The sequence below is a fragment of the Delphinapterus leucas genome, chromosome 6, assembly GCF_059928025.1.
Source record: "Delphinapterus leucas isolate spDelLeu-1000000601 "Yukka" chromosome 6, BTC_Dleu_Yukka2, whole genome shotgun sequence".
NCBI classification, from domain to species: Eukaryota; Metazoa; Chordata; class Mammalia; order Artiodactyla; family Monodontidae; genus Delphinapterus; species Delphinapterus leucas.
The window spans coordinates 111,344,271-111,364,480 of record NC_143134.1 but is presented as its reverse complement, the minus strand read 5'-3'; the positions used below and the strand labels follow the sequence as shown (position 1 = coordinate 111,364,480).

At 40.1% G+C, this 20,210-nt stretch overlaps 2 protein-coding genes across 2 annotated transcripts; one reads left to right on the top strand and one right to left on the bottom strand.

Moving 5' to 3' along the window:
- Positions 1–609: 609 nt before the first annotated feature.
- Positions 610–15,924, top strand: PSMD5 (proteasome 26S subunit, non-ATPase 5). Its single transcript, XM_022578888.3, has 10 exons — positions 610–817; positions 3,422–3,566; positions 4,587–4,700; positions 5,136–5,264; positions 6,767–6,876; positions 8,441–8,583; positions 9,351–9,542; positions 11,707–11,816; positions 12,205–12,345; positions 15,105–15,924. Exons 1-10 carry the CDS (start codon positions 645–647, stop codon positions 15,360–15,362), a joined length of 1,515 nt encoding a protein of 504 aa, XP_022434596.1. The 5' UTR covers positions 610–644; the 3' UTR covers positions 15,363–15,924.
- B3GALT9 (beta-1,3-galactosyltransferase 9) lies at positions 15,477–19,505 on the bottom strand. The gene is made up of 2 exons (XM_022577968.3): positions 19,500–19,505; positions 15,477–18,315 (listed from the first exon to the last, which is right to left on the bottom strand). Exons 1-2 carry the CDS (start codon positions 19,503–19,505, stop codon positions 17,212–17,214), a joined length of 1,110 nt encoding a protein of 369 aa, XP_022433676.2. The 3' UTR covers positions 15,477–17,211.
- Between the last annotated feature and the right edge of the window lie 705 nt (positions 19,506–20,210).

Genomic DNA, 20,210 nt, shown 5'->3' with positions numbered 1-20,210 from the left:
GAAACACTCTCCATGCTGGTCCTGACCGCCTCCTCGTTTTGCTTAAGGGTGCGCAAACCCTTCTTCCAGCTTCTCGAGAATTTTCATCTCGTCTTCCAGACACATGACCCTCCGCCTCCTCTTAATACGTGTCTGGCCCGGGAGCAGGATGCCCACCGCCTCCGCCCCGCCCCGGGCGGCCTAAGCCCCTGCCCAAGCCGCAGCGGCGTCCACCATAGCCGCTGCTGAGCCTGGTTTTAGAGCCAGGGTGCCGCCCCCAAGGCCGTTCAACCTTTGGCTGGTCCTCATTCTCACCACACCGCTTGCCAGGCATTTACCCAGCCTTCGCTCTCAGTGAGACAGAAGCAAACCAACCGGAGAGTCGGACGGCAGGACCAACTGAGCAGCGTCCAACATAACACCGCGATGCGTCCCCCTAATCACCAGCGACTCTAGTCAGCCCCGCTCTCGCGAGGCTTGGCAGCCCCCGAGCGCGCGCTGCCCGGCAGCTCCGCAACTCTATTGGTGCAGCCCGGGCCGTTTTGGCCCAGCCAAAACTCGGGGAAGGGAGTCTGCGCCGGGCAGATCTCGCGAGGCTTGGAAAAGCGCGCCGGGAGCCGGGAGCTGGGAGGGTTGACTGGCGAGCCCGGGCGGGAGGGGGCATCATGGCGGCTCAGGCGCTGTCGCTTCTGAGGGAGGTGTCTCGGCTGGAAGCGCCGCTGGAGGAGCTGCGCGCTCTGCAGTCGGTGCTGCAGTCGGTGCCTCTCAGCGAACTCCGCGAGCAAGCGGCGGAATTGCGCCTTGGCCCGCTTTTCTCCCTGCTCAACGAGAACCATCGGTGAGATGACCCGGCAGCTTGAGCGGGGGAGAGCGACACCCCCAAGTATGGAGACGGGGATGGGGGTGGTGGTGACGGGGGAGGCTTTTCCCAGTCACAGTGAAGGTTGAATATCAATGAAATTTCAGAGAGGGAAGGATCCCGGGCTGAGAGGCGAGAGACGGGATTCAAGCCCAGGCTCTGAGGTGGCCGTCGCCTAGCCTCACTGCCTTCATCCTTGGAATAGGAGGAGGAAAGCAACGTTGCCCACCTACGGGGAGGACTCCACAGCCACATATCCAAGTCCTTGACTTTTTCCCACCTCTTAAGAAGGGGTCCTATCCTGGCAATTTCGAAGGATCCATCGATATTTTAAATTCACATACCTTTGATCCAGTAATTCCCTGTTACAGAAATTTAACATGCAGGTATACTCACACACAAAATGTACTGCATATACAGGAATATTCATAACAGAAGGAGGCAGCAAACAAACAAACAAAACAAAACAAAAAAACTAGGAACCACCTGAATATCTATTAAAAGGGGATTCTTAAATTATGACACATGACTGTAGTACTATGCAGCTATTAGGAAAATTGAGGTAGATCTATATATGTGGACATAGAAAGATCTTTAATATATGTTGCTGAATGAAAGAAGAAAATTGTAGGAGTTTATAATCCCGTTATGCGTAATTTTTAAAAAGGATTACCACCCTCCCACACCCACTTGAACACAGGCCAGTGTAGCTTTTGGAATAGCTGAAAGATACATCAGTAACTATTAATATGGTAGTGGGACTTAGAATGGTAGGATGGCAACTTTTACTTTTCATTTTATGTATATCTGTGGTATTTGATTTAAAAACACTTTGTATTTGATCATCTGATAACTTAAAAGACTTTAAATGTTTGTGATCCAGAAATTTAAAAGTGGCCTTTCTTCTTGAAAAGATAATGAATCACTGAATCAACACTGGATGATTTCAGAGGGCTTTCTTGGCTCTGACCTTCTAAGAATCCTCCCTTTTTCATATGTGTTCTCCCTTCATTAATTCTGTTAATTAACATTATTCAGGTCTGCCTATGAAATCTCTATTTGTCCATTTTAATTCAGGCCTTCATTTTCTCCCTCTCGCTAGGTCTGTTGCATTAGTCTGACTTCTCATTACCTCCGAGTTTCCTTTTCTAGTGTGTCCTTCCCACGTTGCAACCACAGGGAACTTCTCAGGATATTTGGCTCACATCTTTGCCATGGTTTCGCATTGCCTCCAGTGTAAAATCATGACTTGTTAGTCTGGCACTTGGACCTTTACAATATATTTCCATCCTACTTTTCCAGCCTCATCTTTTTCCACTCTACACATATTTCATCTGCTCCAGCTACCAAGTGGCACTACTTTCCCTTGAGCATGACTTGGCACTTTCCTAACTTTGTTCATGCCAGTCCTTCTAACTGAAATGCCTTCCCCTCCAAATCTGTCCATCTTTTAAGGCCCAGGTGAAGTGCCACCCCCTCCAAAAAGTCTTTCTTGGTCACTCCAGTTGCAAGTGACTGGCCTTAGATCTCCTAAAGGACATTATCATTACTTCTCTTAATAATACTTGACACTATTGCCTTATGTTGTAATTCCATATGTGTTTCTGTCTAGTTGGTAAATTCTTTGAAGAATTCATCTCTGCATCCCTCTTGGGATGAAGCACATAATACAATATATGCCAAATAAAAGATTAAACTCATAAATTTTAGAGAGCCCACCTAGTCCAACCACTTCATATTATAGATGAAGAGACTTTCAGTGATCTATAAGTTAACACCAGAGGTGCACTAGGAACTGAAATGAAGGGGAGTTTGAAGAATAAGGTCTGTGGGGTCATGGTTTGCTGAATGAAGGAGCAGCTCTCTAGGAAACAATTTTAATGGAAATTTAAAGACAAGGTAATTCAGAACTTAGTACACTGTAGATACCAATTGCAATTTGTGGGAATAATTCTCTGGATAGTGGATTGGCAGTCTCTAGATATATTGATGTTTTCCTGCACTGTATATTGGTTCGAGATCTTTTCTGATAAATGTAAACCTAGAATCTTTTTTTTTTTAGTAAATTTATTTATTTATTTCTGGCTGCATTGGGTCTTCGTTACTGTGCACAGGCTTTCTCTCTAATTGCGGTGAGCGGGGACTACTCTTAGTTGCGGTGTGCGGGCTTCTAATTGCAGTGGCTTCTCTTGTTGCAGAGCACGGGCTCTAGGTGCGCGGGCTTCAGTAGTTGCGGCGTGTGGGCTCAGTAGTTGTGGCTCGTGTGCTTCAGTAGTTGTGGCTCGTGGGCTCTAGAACGCAGGCTCAGTAGTTGTGGTGCACGGGCTTAGTTACTCCGCGGCACATCGGATCTTCCCAGACCAGAGCTCGAACCCGTGTCCCCTGCATTGGCAGGCAGATTCTTAACTACTGCACCACCAGGGAAGCCCGGTACTAGGTAAATTTGAATAAACTAGTAGAAGTTGGTGTTTCAAAGGGAAGTCTGTGTGGAGAAGAGCCTCATTAAGCTAGGTGTCAGATATTAGGTTGTTGCTTCCTACCTGGTAGGACATGAATTGATGAGATCTGTGGTGTCTCTTTTAGGGAACAGACTACTTTGTGTGTATCCATCCTGGAGAGATTGCTGCAAGCTTTGGAGCCAGTTCACGTGGCCCGGAACCTCAGGGTTGACCTGCAGAGGGGACTGACTCACCCCAATGATTCTGTAAAAATCCTCACTCTGTCCCAGGTATGAAATTTTATTAGCACATAATAAGGGAATCAACATTTAGTGACCACCTGCCCTGGGCCAGGGTGTATGCTGGGAGCCAGAGACAGAGAGGTGAAGAAAACACGTGCTCTCTGTGTAGGGAGTATCTAGTCTATTCTAGTATGCGTAGCTAACTATAACTGGCAGCTACAAGCTAAAGTAAGAAGTTCCACTGAGTACCATCTGAGTCAGTTAGTCATCAAATACTGAGCTCCTTTTATCAGGCATTGTACCATATGCTGTTAGAGCTACCAAGATAAATAAAGCCTGTTTCTTTCCTCCAAGGAGCCCCTAGTCTAGAGAGAAAGATTGCCATGGTAAGTCTTATTATAGTGGCATGAGTGAAGTACTATTATAAAGGTCACTATACCAACAAATTAAGACAGTAACTCTTACCACCCTGGTAACCAGACATGCTAGTGTTTGGGTGAAGAGCTGCTGCCGAGGATTATCTTGAAGGGATAGAAGCTGAGCAGTTAGTTATCCACTAGATGTTCAACTACTGTTTTTTCTTTTTTTCTCTGAAGTATTTATTCAAGAAAAGGAGAAAGGATCGATTTATCCATTGACCATTTATGTGCAAAACTCTGTAGGAGGTGCTTTACCTATTTAGTTTCATTTAATCTTTATTACTGTCCTGCAGTTAAGTATTGTATTCCCATTTTACAGACAAGAAATTAGGCTCAAAAAAAGTTACTTAATTTGCTCAAGATCAAGAACTGAAAGTTCGTAGAACTAAGATTTTATTGTTTTCACTCACTGAGGTGTCTCAAGTCTTAACTCACCTGTTTTGTTTGGTTTTTTCTTTCTTTTCAAAGATGTGACTATACCATCTGTGTGTTTGGCTGTAATGAATTTGGGTCATTTGGAATTTTTTAATGACTCATAGCTGTAGTTAGTAACTCCTAAAATAACTGCACACTAAGGAAATTTGACCATCATGTGTTTCCATGTTGCCCTACCTTGGAAGAGTATTTCTGATTGTTTTTTTCCTTTCAGGTTGGAAGAATTGTTGAAAATTCTGATGCTGTTACTGAGATTCTAAATAATGCTGAATTATTAAAACAAATCGTTTATTGTATTGGTGGAGAGAATCTATCTGTAGCTAAAGCGGTGAGTCAGCTACAACCATTAGCCTAAACATGCAGAGACATTAATGTCCTAAAAGACAGAGAAAGGCCTTCTGGATTGAGAGGTGGAGGTTTAGAATGAATGATTTGCGTAATAGAATTTGCAGCCTCATATCGATGGTATGAAATAAATAAATGGCATCAAAATAAAACTAGTAAACCCCTTTTATTTTCTAGAATGCACATTTCTAAATTAACCATCATAGAGCTTACATTGGGTTGCTTGATAAGAAGCTTTTTCTATTTTCTGTTGGGAATACTATGTATTTTTTCCAATTATAAGTAATTATAGCTAAAATGTAGTGAATGCTCCTTGGGTAAGCTGCGTTCCATACACTAATTTTCACATAAATCTTATGAAGTAGAAAGTACAGTTTGGTATTTTTATGACTTAAGAGATACTTTCTTTCCTTATAAGGCCATTAAATCCCTGTCAAGAATATCACTGACCCAGGCTGGACTGGAGGCTTTATTTGAAAGTAATCTGCTGGATGATTTGAAAAGTGTAATGGAAACAAATGACATTGTTCGATACAGGGTGTATGAGGTAAGACTAAAAGCATCGTTTCTGGTGCCTATAATTCAGAATGCATCAAGGCTTACATCAGAAGGCGAGATGGCTCATTTAACATGTATTTATTGAGTTTATAGTCTATGTTAGGCCCTATATATACCAGGTGCTCGGGATGTAGGGATGAACTCCCAGCCTAGTGTGTGAGACAGTCATATAAAAAATATTTATACTGCAGTCTGAGTACTATAATAGGGGAGATCCCATTGAAATTAGACTGAAAAAATTAGTGTAGTAGTGGTAGTAAGAAGAAGCTTTGTACTGAGCAGTGTGCTAAATCCTCTCATATATATTCTCTTCAATTCTCACAGTAAACCTGATACTTCATTATCATTAATCTCGCTGTTGATGGAGTCATTGACCCAAGGCCATGCAATTAATAGATTGTATATTCAAAACAGAACCATTTACAGTCTGATTCCCTCTTCAGAACAATGTCTTACTTTGCATTGTTAATATTACACAATCTTGATTTTCCTTCTGCTTCTGTAGCTGTTTCTTCTTGGTCTCCTGGCTCCTTAGCCTCTATTGACCTTTAATTGTTGGAGTTTGTGAAGGCATGCTAGGCCCCTTATGCTCATGTTCAAACCAAACTTCTGATCTTCTCCATCCACCTCATGCCCCTAATAAAAACAGCAGCAACAAACTGGCCCCGTCTCCCAGCCCACGTGGCTGGCTGTTGGACCTCCAGCTTATTCTCTGTGAGGCCCTGTCCTCCCTGCCATGTATCCACTCAGTCATCACATTGTGTCAGTTTTACATAAACTCGTGCATTTCTCTGCTTTGCTATAGCCACCACCACCGTAGTCTAAGCTACCAGTATCTCTCACCTGGACTATTGTATTTGCATCCAAACTGTTCTGCTCCCATTTTTGTCACACCTAGTCTATCGCCACATGTAGTCAGAACGATCTTTTAAAAATCGAAATCTGATTCTGTCATTCCTCTGCTTAAAATACTCGGTGTCCTAGATCTCTCAGTAAGCCCTCAGAACATACTTGTTGAACGAGTAAGTGAATGGCCGACTGATAGAATGAATGAATGAATGATTTTTACAGTCTGTTCGTTATTGTTGATAGGGGCTTTTGTCCTGATTGATGGTTTCTTTTTTTTTTTTAATTAATTTATTTTTTAACATCTTTATTGGGGTATAATTGCTTTACAATGGTGTGTTAGTTTCTGCTTTATAACAAAGTGAATCAGTTATACAGATGGTTTCTTTTTTTAAAAGGGCAGATATACCCAGGTATATCTGGGTGAGTGTTTCTGTACCAGAGTAATTTCTTGTGTGTTCAATGAAGTTTTCTTGCTTGTGGAGACAAATAATGGATTTTTAAAAATTCAATTATATTAAGTATATAATTTATACTAGTATATAATAGTATGTAATATACTTCCTAGTCCTGCATTTAACTTAAAATGCCATCTAACAAGTTTGGGGCTATTTTGACCTTTCTGCTTTTTCTGTTTTCTTTCAGCTAATTGTGGAGATATCTTCTGTGTCACCAGAATCTTTAAACTACTGTACCACCAGTGGATTGGTAACGCAGCTCCTCCGAGAACTGACCGGTGAGGATGTGCTAGTCAGGTATGTTGATGGAGAGAGTTCTTAAAGCAAAATGTCCTTTCTTGGGGGGACAGGAGACAACCTCGGAACTTAGTGTGATCTCCCCTAGTGGAGCCTATGCTCAGGTTGCAATCTCATGACTGATTATGTCCTGAAGAAGGGGCTTTTTGAAAATTGCTCAACTTACATGGTGACAACATACTGGAACTTAGCATGACAATTCAGCTACTTTTGAATAACAGTGTTCCCTGTCCTTAGGCATGTGTGCTGTTTAAAAGTTGCCAATCACATGGTAACTGTCATTTTGTATTACTTAATGTGTTAACATGCACATTATATATATGTATGTATGTATATAAGTTTTTTCTTTTTTTTTGGCCATGCCGTGTGGTTTATGGGAACATAGTTCCCCAACCAGGGATTGAACCCAGGCCCTCGGCAGTGAAAGCGCCGACTCTTAACCACTAGACTGCCAGGGAATTCCCAACATGCACGTTTTTTGATGTTGTTAAATAATAGCACTACGGCATGATAGAAGAAACATGGACTTTTGAAAATGAGTGAGAATTGGGCTTACATCCATCTCTACTACTTAGTAGCTGTTTGACCTTAGACAAATTATTGTAACCTTTCTGCACCTGAGTTTCCTTATCTCCTAAATGGAACAATGACAATTCTGTAAAGAAGATAATATGAGGATTAAGTGAATTGACCATAGAGACCAATACAATGGCCGATATAGACTCTCAAAGAAATGTTAATTCCAGTCTCTTTACTTCCAGCCCCTATTCCTTAAGTCCCCTTGAGTATCTGCCAAGTGTTTCCTTGGATATTCCACAATTTACTAACACATCCCCACTGTTGAATACTTGGTTCAAGTATTTTGCTGTTATAAGAGCGCTATAGTTACCTTTGTGTACACAGGACTTTGTTTTTCTTATCTTAAATGATTTTCTGATTGTCCTGTGTTCTTTAAATGTGATTGAATTTGTTGAACTCACATGCATAAACCAGTCCTCAGTCATACTGTTTCAGAGCATTTGAGTTACATTGTTTCAAAGCCTTCCTAATAAGGAAATTATTTTGTTAAATTTCTTTAACTTAGTATCAGACTTTGTGACATAGGAAAAAACCTTGCAAATAGTCAGTTAAGATACCTTAGGATCAACTTATAAAAATACTTTTTTTAGTTAATTGAGGAAATTTGCTCATGGTTAGGCTTTAGATGATGCCAAAGAATTATTTTTTAAATATGTGGTAAAGGCATTATAATTTTGTGAGAAAATATTCATGTTTGACATTTCAAAATAAAACAAAGGTTGAAAAACTCTTTGAGGAGGTAGTTGTGTTATAATGAAAACAATAATGGGCCTCAAGTCAGAAGGTCATGATTTAAGTCTTAACTGCCTTGTTAAAACAATGTGATTCTGGACAAGTTACAATTTTCTCATCCTTGTGTCCTGATCTGAAAAGTAGAGCCAGGATCAGTCACCTTTCACACTTGGTGGGAAGAATTAAATAAAATAACCTATATGAAAACAGTTTATAAAGTATACTAGTCATATGCAAAATCTTGGCATTTCAGAGCCACCTGTATAGAAATGGTGACATCACTGGCATATACTCATCATGGACGACAGTACCTCGCTCAAGAAGGAGTAATTGACCAGATTTCTAATATAATTGTTGGGGCAGATTCAGACCCTTTCTCTAGCTTCTATTTGCCAGGTAAGAAATACTGACACTTGTGGAAATGACAGTGTATGTTTGGTTTCAGAGTTATCTCTGACAGGGGAGGCCAGGGATTGTTTTCTGTAGAGCTGATTCCCTTAAGATGATACCCATAGCCCCTTAATGAAGTGGAATCTATTGCTCTGGGAGCCATGCACTGTTGATTCTAATTTTCTGGAAATATTGCTGTTTAGAGCATTAGGCTGTTTCCCTTGAACCTTAGCCAAAAGAATCATAATAAAACTATTAGCAATGATACTTACAGTATATTTCACCGATTCATCAAATCTTGAGTTGGAATCTTTATCTAATACAGAATTATTCTAGCCATTCTGTTCTAGGACTTGGTTGATTAGTTTTTCTTCAGCACTTCCAGAAATTGGATATTAATTTTAGATAGCCTCGCTTATTTCGTCGATGAACATCTCTGTTTAAAAATTTCTTCCTGATAATGACCCCAAACTTGCCTTCCTATAACTTGTATCCGCTGGTCCTAGTTGTTTGTTCCTCCCTCTTGCATATGACAATGCTTCAGTATTCGGACCCAGCTCCATTGACACCCTGGGGTTTCTATTCCATCAGGACCACACATCACAGGTCCTTCAGTATCTCCTTATGGTCTGTCTGATTTCCAGGCAACACAGTACTGTAACCTTTCTCCTCTTTCTGGCCTGAAGTTTATTAACTGTCCCATGAAAACCTAGGGTCCACAATTTATGCTATCTTCTTTTTCTATTAAAATACATTCTTGTAAATATCTTTAGGATTTGTGAAGTTTTTTGGAAACCTGGCTATCATGGATAGTCCTCAGCAGATCTGTGAGCGTTATCCTGTCTTTGTGGAAAAAGTCTTTGAAATGACAGAAAGTCAAGACCCCACCATGATTGGTGTAGCAGTGGACACAATTGGAATTCTAGGATCCAATGTTGAAGGAAAACAAGTTTTACAGAAAACAGGTTGGTATGCCTTGTTTTGGCTTTCCTTAAGGATATCTCTTTTTTTAGCGGGGGAGGGGGGGACAAGAATTCATCATATAAGTTCATTTGCTTGTATGTTAACTGCGTAGTAGAAACTACTTTTACAGATGGCAGTCTTTTTACCATGACCTTGGACTAATCCCTAAAAAGTTTCATAATTATTACTGAATTTTTTTTTAAACTTGGCTGGACCAAGCACTCTTTCCCCTCTACATCTTTCTTAAATAGTATTCATAGTACAAAGGCCATAGTCTGGAGTCAGAAAGACCTGGATTCATGTTCCAGTTCTAACACTAACTTAGCTTTTTGAGCTTCACTTACTCACTTCACTACTCTAGGCCTCACTTTCCTCATATGTAACAAGTGTATAACAACTACTTCTCAGGGTTGTTGTGAATATTTACTGAAAAGACACATTTGTTTTATATTTGTATGTCAAGGAAGGAAAACAAAAATATGTTACAAGATTTTATGTTAAGAGTGATACTCTCATGGCACATTCATGAGTATCTTGCAAGTACTATGAATTCTACACACAAAAAAATGTACAGGGCTTCCCTGGTGGCGTAGTGGTTGAGAGTCCACCTGCCGATGCAGGGGACGCGGGTTCGAGCCCCGGTCCGGGAGGATCCCGCATGCCGCGGGGCAGCTGGGCCCGTGGGCCGTGGACGCTGGGCCTGCGCGTCTGGAGCCTGTGCTCCACGGCGGGAGAGGCCACAGCGGTGAGAGGCCCACATGCAGCAAAAAAGAAAAAAAAAAGAAAAAAGAAAAATGTACAGCACTGTTAAAACCCTTGTGAAATATATGTTGAAAATTATATATGCTGTTGTATATCACAGCTAGTATCCAGGTTATGTGTACTTTTCTAACTGCTTGTACCTATGACATATGATCCTTTTACAGTCTTGCAAAGAACATACTATTGTCATTCTCATTTTACAGATAAGGTAGGTGACACTCAGAGAAGTTAAGAAAATTTTCTAAGATCATTCAGACTGTGGGGCAGCTGCTACTCAAATCCAGGTCCTTTGATTCCAGAGTTCTACACTTTAACTTATATATGCTGTATTGCATATGAATGTGTTTTAGGCCTGTCACTTTGTTTCTGACTACATGTTTATTTTTATATTGGATTAGGTTGGTAACAGTCATAGTATATGAAAGCATACTTTTAAAAATCTAGTTGTTCACTTAACACCCATTAGGATGGCTATTATTTTTTTAAATAACAAGGGTTGACAGGATGTGAGAAATTGGAACCCTTGTGCATATCTGGTGGGAATGTAAAATGGTACAGCTGCTGTGGAAACATGGTGGTTCCTCAAAAAATTAAACATAGAATTACCATATGATCCAGCAATTCCGCTTCTAGGTGTATACCCAAAGGAATTGAAAGCAGGGGCTTAAATAGATGTTTGTACATCTGTGTTCATTAACAACATTATTCATAATAACCAAAAAGGGTAGAAACAACCCAAGTGTTCATTGATGAATGAATGGATTAAAAAAATGTGGTATATACATTCAAAGGCATATTATTCAGTCTTAAAAAGGAATGTAGGGCTTCCCTGGTGGCGCAGTGGTTGAGAGTCCGCCTGCCGATGCAGGGGACACGGGTTCGTGCCCTGGTCCGGGAAGATCCCACATGCCGCGGAGCGGCTGGGCCTGTGAGCCATGGCCGCTGCCCCTGCGCGTCCGGAGCCTGTGCTCCGCAACGGGAGAGGCCACAGCAGTGAGAGGCCCTCGTACTGCAAAAAAAAAAAAAAAAAAAAAAAAGGAATGTAATTCTGACACATGCTACATCATGGGGGAACCTTGAAGATATAGTGCAAAGTGAAATAAGCCAAACACAAAAAGACAAATATTGTATGATTCCATTTATACATGGTACCTAGAATAGTCAAATTCACAGAGACAGAAAATAGAATAGTGGTTACCAGGGGACGGTTGTGGGGGGAGGGGAAAGGAGAGTTGTTGATTAATGAGTACAGAGTTTCAGTTTGAGATGATGAAAAAGTTCTGGAGATGGATGGTGGTGATGGTTTCCCAACAGTGTGAATGTACTGAGCTGTATGGTTAAAATGATAAATTTTAGGTTATGTGTATTTTACCACAGTAAAAAATATCTTGTTATTCTTCAAAGGAACTCGCTTTGAACGCTTGCTGATGAGAATAGGATATCAAGCAAAGAATGCCTCAACAGAGCTCAAAACTAGGTGTTTGGATGCAATTTCATCTCTTTTTTATTTACCAGTAAGTAGATTGGGAAATTAATGAAGAACAGTGGTACATGTGGGGGAGAATATGTCTGTATAATACTAGTTAACTTACTATAAATGTTGACCAAATAAATGCCATCTCTCCCACTCTTAGTGAAAGAAGATAACCCTCATTATGTGACTAGTGACATTTTTAAAGTTAAAGTGGAATCGTAGAGTATTAGAACTGGATAGGACCCTAGAGATTGCTTAATCAACCCCATCAAAAAAGAAACAAGACAAAACTGGGAAGTCTGGGCTGAGTTGGGGAAGAATGCTCCAGACTTGGCAGAGCTCACACAGCTAGTTAATGACAGGGTATGATCAGAACCCAGGTTTCCTGACTTCCTAATGTCTTGAGGTTTTCCTTTTCTGTCTTGTAGGCTGAGCAGCAGACTGATGACCTCCTGAGGATGACAGAATCCTGGTTTTCTTCGTTATCTCGGGACCCGATGGAGCTCTTCCGTGGCATCAGTACTCAACCCTTCTTTGAACTACACTGTGCTGCCTTAAAAGTGTTCACGGTAGGCGTCCTCTTTTCCATGCCTGCTGGGGCTCTGCCGGTTCAACACATGTGTACTACAGTGAGCCAGTCTCTCCGCCATGCCCTGGGGATGCACAAGTGCATAGGAAGTTTCTGCCCTCTACTATTATTGTAGACTAATTAGGGAGACAAATATGTAAACAAATGGTTTCAGTAAAAGGTATTAGGTGCTGTGGCAAAATGTTCGAGGGTGCTGTGGGATCACAGAATTAATTCCGCATTCCTTATCTGCCATCAAGCAAGCCCTCACTACCTTAGCCCTGGTTTCCCTCAGCCTTATTTCCTGCCATTCGCTTCTGGCACTGGCAGCCCTAGTGATAGCAGACTGCTTGCTTCATATCTCTGGACCCTCGTGTACACTCTACATTCAACACTCTTCCCTGACTTTGCTTGTTAACCTCTTATTTATTCTTCAAGCACTAAGTTGGGTGTCTCTTCAGCAAGCTTTGCCCAAACCCACAAGGTTGAGTTAAGCAGTGCTGGCTTTCCTACTTTGCATTTATTCATTTATTCAGCAAATATTTGTCGAGTTTCTTTTCTTTGCTAGGTTCTGGGGATATAGTAGTGAACAAAAGATACAAAGACCTTCCTTTCATGTAGCTCATCGTCTATTAAAGGACCCAAGCAGTAAATATAATTATAAAGTTAATTGTATAATTATAGTTGTGGTAAGGATCATACCTCTGCATTCTGTTTATTACACTTTGTTGAAAATGTTTATTTATTGACCTATTCAACAGAGTTTATTGAAAATAAGAGCCATAGCTGATTTAACTCTGTAGCTTCAGCACTTGCTGTGGCTCCCTGGGCTCATAGAAATGTAGTCATCACTTTAGTAATCTTAATAATGGGATCTCGGGCAGCATGCTTGGCCTAGAGAGGGAGGGAACAAGGAGGGTGGGGGCGACAAGAGAGGGAAGGCTGGACTTCCCTGGTGGTGCAGTGGTTAAGAATCCGCCTGCCAGTGCAGGGGACACAGGTTCGAGCCCTGGTCCGAGAAGATCCCACATGCCACGGAGCAACTAAACCCATGCACCACAACTACTGAGCCTGTGCTCTAGAGCCCACGAGCCACAACTGCTGAGCCCGTGTGCTGCAACTACTGAAGCCCATGCGCCTAGAGCCCGTGCTCCGCAACAAGAGAAGCCACCACAGTGAGAAGCCTGCGCACCGCAACAAACAGTAGCCCCCGCTTGCTGCAAGTAGAGAAAGCCCGCGCGCAGCAACAAAGACCCAACGCAGCCAAAAATAAAGAAAATTTTTTTAAAAAGTGGGAAGGCTTCCCACAGGATGTGATACAGGATCTGCATCTTGAAGGGTACAGGATACCTGTCAACTTCAAGAATGTTGTTTTTAGACTGTTTCACCCTTGTCAGTAGTCACTGTGATGGTCATTTTGGCTCCTGCACTGGTATTCTCATGATTTGTTTTTTTCCCACTTTTCTACGTTATGCTCCACTTAGCCATAGTTGTAGAGATAATTTTTGATTTACTGGTTTGGGCAGCTGTTTTTATTTCAACCCACCCATCCTCAACTATTGTTAAGTAGGCTGATGTTTCTCAAACTGTAATGTCTTGTTAAAATGTAGATTCTCATTCATTGGTTCTGGAATAGAGCCCGAGATCCTGAATTTCTAACAAGTTCACAGGTGATGCTGAAGCTGATGGCCTGCAGAACACATTTTGAGAGGAAGACATAGGCTGTAAACTTGATTGTGCCTTGTTCTTCATTAAAATATAGTAGTGAGGTTTTTAAAAACATTTTTAATAAACGTTGCTTATTCATTATTTTTAAATTTGGAAAAGATTGAGACGTAGACTTTTTTTAAAGCACATAGAGTCATACCTGTTTGGTATGACTTTAAGGTGTTTCCTTTTAGTATTGGTATTAGTATTTATCTATTTATTGGTGTAATATTTCAAACATACAGTCATACCTTGCTACCTCTGCCCAATCCAATTCCCCTTCCTCCCTCTCTTAATGTAATCACTGTCATGAATTCAGGGTTTACAAGTGCACGCGTGATTTTGTACTTTTACTATCTATGCATATATGCTTAAATTACAGTATTTTAAATATTCTTAAACTTTGCAAATGGTATCGTGCTCTTCATATCATTCTGTAATTTCCTTTTTCTCCCTAATGTTATGTTTTTAAGATTTATCTATATTAAAAGAGGCAATTAGAAAGTCATTAGTATTTCATTGTATAGCCACAGTGTGTCAATCTCCAGTAAATGAAGATTTAGATAGCATCTATTACAAATGATGCTACAATGAACATTCTCGAAAATATCCTCTTATGCACATCTATGAGAGTTTCTTTAGGGTAGTCTTCTTCTCAAGTCTTTGTCTTGATTTTTCCACTGTTGTAATTATGCCATATGTATAATTTGGATCTACTTTTTTCATATAACAGATTTACCTATCCTTTATAAACTTTATTCTTAATGTTTATTTAATTTATTATTGCTATATACCGTAATTTACTAACTCATCTTCCCACTATTAAGGATTTATAGTGTACCTTTCACAGTGTGATGAGCATCTTTGTTTACAGATTTTTAAAATATTTTGATTATTTTCTTAAGTTAGAGTTTCAGGAGGGAATTTACTTGGGCAAAATGTAACATTTTTAAGGTTCATGTTGCCAAATTTCTTTCTAAGGTTTGTGCCATCCTATTAACAAACTTAACTTAAGGCTCAGAGGAATTGTGTTCTTTCCCCCTTCTATTTCAGGCCATTGCAAACCAACCCTGGGCTCAGAAACTTATGTTTAACAGTCCAGGTTTTGTAGAATATGTGATGGACCGGTCCGTAGAGCGTGACAGAGCTTCAAAGGATGCCAAATATGAACTGGTGAAAGCACTTGCCAATTCTAAGACAATTGCAGAAATCTTTGGGAACCCAAATTATTTGAGGCTCAGAACTTACCTGAGCGAAGGTCCATACTATGTGAAACCTATTTCCACAACAGCAGTGGAAGGAGCAGAGTGATTTCTTCTCGAGTCTAGACCATTTATTGACCAAAATTTCTCCTGAGGCATTTGACTCCATCTGTATTTTACAAAACAGACTTCCCTCCCACCAGAATTATCATGGAGTGTCTAATGTAATTTTATCACCAACATTTGTTCTGTTTCTACATTGAAATTCAATGTAAAGCCAGGAAAGCAGGTAAACTTGATCGTAATTGAACCAGATGTTTCTCAGATTCCTTTGGCTGCCTTAATCTTTGCAAGAAGATGGAAGTTTTGTTCTTCTCCCAGAAAATTTTCATGGACTTACTATCTTATTTTAAAATCCACTTTAACTAAAATGGAACCAAATTGTTTCTGACTTCTTTCTATCCCCCCACTCCCTTAGTTTTTTGGTCTTTTTTTCCCTTCTGATTCCACTTTCAAAGTCTTGGATATAAATATTCTTTGAAAAACAAGTAATATGCAATCTTAAAATTATGTTCCCTATACTAAGAATAAATACTTTTCATAAGGTCTCTTTTGCTTTTTTGTTACTATTATTCCTTTGAAAAATAGATAATAAATCTTTTAAAAATGTTTCTAGTGTTCCTCGATGCGTTTTTTTGCTGTTTATCAAGGCATCTTACTGTGTTGTGGTTTTGGGTGGGGAGGAGTGATAACATGCTAAACCAGAAAGGTCCCCAAACTGTTATTTTATTTATTGGTGGGTCATCGTTGTTGAGAGCTTTGCTTTTAATTTCTGAGATCCATCAGGTCCATATTGAGTTGATCAGAGAGAGGGAAACTGACTCCTAATAACTAGAGTCAGAATGGAGGGGTCACTATGCCTAAACCAGGATACCATCTTACTGATTAACAAAGGATGCACTTGCTTTTCATTGACAAAAAATGTTCCCACCTGTTTTCCAGTGCTCTGCTCTCTAAACAGCAAAGTGATCACCAATCCAGAGGTTTCTACATGAATATGTTATCAGAGTGTGATGGTTCAGAATGGAGAGATAGGTTTCTTTCAAGCCATGGTGGTGATGTTGATAAACCAGCCCTGCTCTGTTACAAAATGATTCTCAAGTGACTGGAATTTTCTTGTCCCCAGATTAGTCATCTCTGTTCCGCCATCTCTGGTATCCGTGAGTCCCCTTTTTCCATCTTTCTATATGGGCCATTTTCCTACTGCTAATACCACTAAATTTCTGTTGTTTTAAGCCACCTAGTTTGTTGTACTCTGTTAGGCATCTTTAGGAAACTAATAGAGTGTATACATAACATGAAATGTGTATTTGTTGCATCCCGTTTGTAAAATACTGCCTAATTAGGACTTGATGAAAATTGTTTCACAAAAAATTAGAGATCCAAGTCTTTACACTAGTGAGATTTAAGTTAATATATACTAGGTAGCTAAAACTTTTAAGTGTAATTCCACCACTCAGATTACTAAAATGTTTCATCTTACAGACAAGATGAACATTTTGTTACATTCCTTATTTAGTGTTTTCCTTTAATTCTGAGAATTCTCAAAAATCAGTCACAGCTGCTGTCACTGAGTCATGACAGTTCCATAGAATGTGATTTTTAGAAATCCATTAATTGTAAAGAGAAACAAGACTCTTGGTTATAATTAAATTTAATGTTCTCTCTTTTCTAGACAAAAGGTATTATTTTGAAAAGAATCATGCTACACCAGCTTAAATTTCTTAAAATGAGATCTCAATTCAATGTAGTACATCAGAGCACTAAGAACACTGCAACCTGCTGAGTACAATCAAACATTCAGAGAAACAACATAAAACACAAGGAAGGAGGGACACTTTCTGTAACAAGGTAGGAGGGAATTTTTAAAGAACACACTTTTAAGAAAAACAGAAATCCTAATCACCATAATACATGACATTATTTTTTATGTTACCCATGTGAAAAAGTTTAAAGCTGTCAAGGTATGTCAGAAGTTTGCAGGAAATGAGCCCATAGTAGGTTTCAAACAGCGTACATTCTTTCCCACTGTTAATTTCCTTCCATGCCAGGGGCATTTCAGCATCTGTAGTTTCTGAGGATGTGAAAATGAACTTAAAGCAACATCTGTTGTATCTGATGTGGCTTTTCCCAGAAAACCTTGAACTGTGTATGGGTATTAGGCCAATGGATTTAGCACAAATTCCTACAAACACATCAGCAGGCACCATAATGGGGACTTCTTTGAAAACTACGTACATCATCCGAGCCACATCTTGCGACATAACAAAGGCCTCACCACTGCAGTAATCTGGGTAGTACTCTTCTGGGTACTCACTGAAAGGGACAAATTCTTGGCTATTAGGGTCTCTGTTGGGTGTATCCTGATGGATAACTCTTCCTACATAGATATCTTCAAGGTGTTCTTTCAGATTGAGGAGGTAGTCTACCAAGCTTGGTAGATTGACAAACATCTCTTCATCAACCTTGAGAATGAACTGGGCGTTAGGGCAGAAAGTCACAGCCCACTGCGTCATGGTGATAATCTTCAGAGTTTGGTTCTCAGCACTGTCCAAGAAGATTCCTTCAATTATATCATTATTCTTTTGGGACTCTTTGTCTATCTCTTGCTGGGCAGTCACCAAAACAGGCATTCCCAAAGCAAACAGTGTGAGAATGGGATGCCCTCGGACACTGGTCATGTTACCCCAGGTTTTCCTGATGAGGTCCCGCCTTGTTCCATTTCCTGGGCTACTGAAGATAAGAGAGAGCAAAAATATGTTCTTCCCTTTACAAACCTCCGACTGGCTCAGGATATAGTATTTGGAAAGATTACTTCTTAGGGGCTCCATGTTCAATTTTCTTGCCTTATCCTTAATTTCAAGAACTTTCATATCTATATAAGGCAAAGCATGCAGAAAATATTCTTCCACAAAATCAGCCCCAAAAAGCAAGGCATGAAATAGAATAACATTAAACAGAATGAAACACCACTGGTGAGTCCGAAGTCTGCAGAATGTCACCTAAATAAAAGAACACACATTCAGGCTCCATCTCCATTTCTGTTTTTGTCCCCACTGAACACTATATGTACCTCTCACAACACTTAGCACTACACTGTTTTAAGTGTGTATTATTTAATTCTGTTATCTGTCTCTCCCACTATATCATGGCCCCCTGGACAGCAGGCATCATGAATAAAATGTTGGTTGTTTTCTTGCTTGGAGGAAAGCCTACTTACTATATACAAGGCACTGTGTTAGACACTGGGGAAGCAAAGAGAAATCAGACATAGACACATGGATATAAAGTAACAAGTGCCATTGTGCTAAAAGCCTACAGGAAAATATATGATATTCTTTCTGGAATTGAAGCGCTTGGATCAGTTTCTTCTCTAACTACAAAGGTCAAAGGCTGTTTTTCAATGGAGTGGTAGCTTTTGTTGGCCACTGAACAATGGCTACTATCAAACATTTACATTCTTCTAGTATGACTTTTCAATTTAACAATAAATTCTGACATTGTTTTGACAATGTCCCCTAATCCATCTGACGCATCTATCAATATGGGCAGATTTCTGCTATGTGTATAGCACCTCTTCAGAGATCTAGGACATACCTGTGCCAAGTTTACTCCACCTCATCAAAGGAGGTGGAAACTTTCCATCTGGAAGAGCATATACAATGTAGTATTGCAATATAACAGAGCCAGGGGACATTGGAGGAATTAAATCTCTATTCATTGGAGCTTCGATCAACAAAGACTCCCCTAATGACACTTACCTCTTCCTGAGCGCTTGCTGGGGGCAAGGCACTGTGCTAAGCACTTTACATGCCTGAACTCATTCAGCCCTGGTAATATCCCTTTCAGATATGTTATCTTCAAACTTAAGCTCAGCATACAGGCAGTATAGGAATTTGCCCAAGATCTCTCAGTGAATAAGAGGGTGAGGTAAGGCCATGATTTGAACTCAAATCTTTCAGATTTCAAAGCTCACTCTCAACCACTAGAGAATCCTGAGTTCCATCTTTTACTTTCCCGTGTCTATTGAATAGGAAAAACCAACAAAGCAAAACAAGCTCACAATTATAATCTGAACTCCTTTCCATTTTCTCAGTTCTGATGATTTACACACAGAAGAAACTTCAGCCTACTAAAAGCTTATTTTAATAGATATAAAATGCTTCAAAGATTATAAGAAACTTGCCTGCATGTTGTCTGTGAACGATTTCAGGGCTTTGGAAATTATTGAGTCCAGATGCCAAAGTATGCCCAAATGTATCTCAGGATCACTCAGTCTAACAGCAATTGAGGTACAGTACCTTGTGCCTGAGACTTTAAGGATAAGGTTTCTTGTCAATCAACCTGAGCTTTTGTCCCAGAATACCTGCTGGCTCCATAGGACAGCAAGTGCTGATCATGTTACAGCTAGAGTGAATCCAGAACAAAGACCAGAAAGCAAACCTCTTCAAATGCTTCCAACCTTATTTACCTCTTGAAAATGATCCTGGTGAAGTGCCTGGTGAAATGTGTGTGGGAATTGAAAGAACAGTTAGTTCGCCCATATCATCTCTCCATAGCATCATCACAGAAGGAGTGCATCTCAAGAAACTAAACAGTTGGAGTAGTTTCTGCTCCCTGGTACCTGCACGTGCAACAAATGTGTTAAATATCAAGGGATACTTGTCATCCCTAGTGGGTGCATTTTTTTTCTACCCAAAGAAACTTATGGTGTGGTTTGGTTTATGTCTCATCAAGAAGGATTTTGAATTCCTAGTATAGGCCATGGAAGAACATTCCTAAATAAATTATATGTCATCCATCTACCTTTCCCAGGCAACTTTATCTCAAAATGGAAAACGTGTACTCCATTTTAGCCTGAATCAGAGAAACTAAGCATTTGATGTTTGCAATTTTC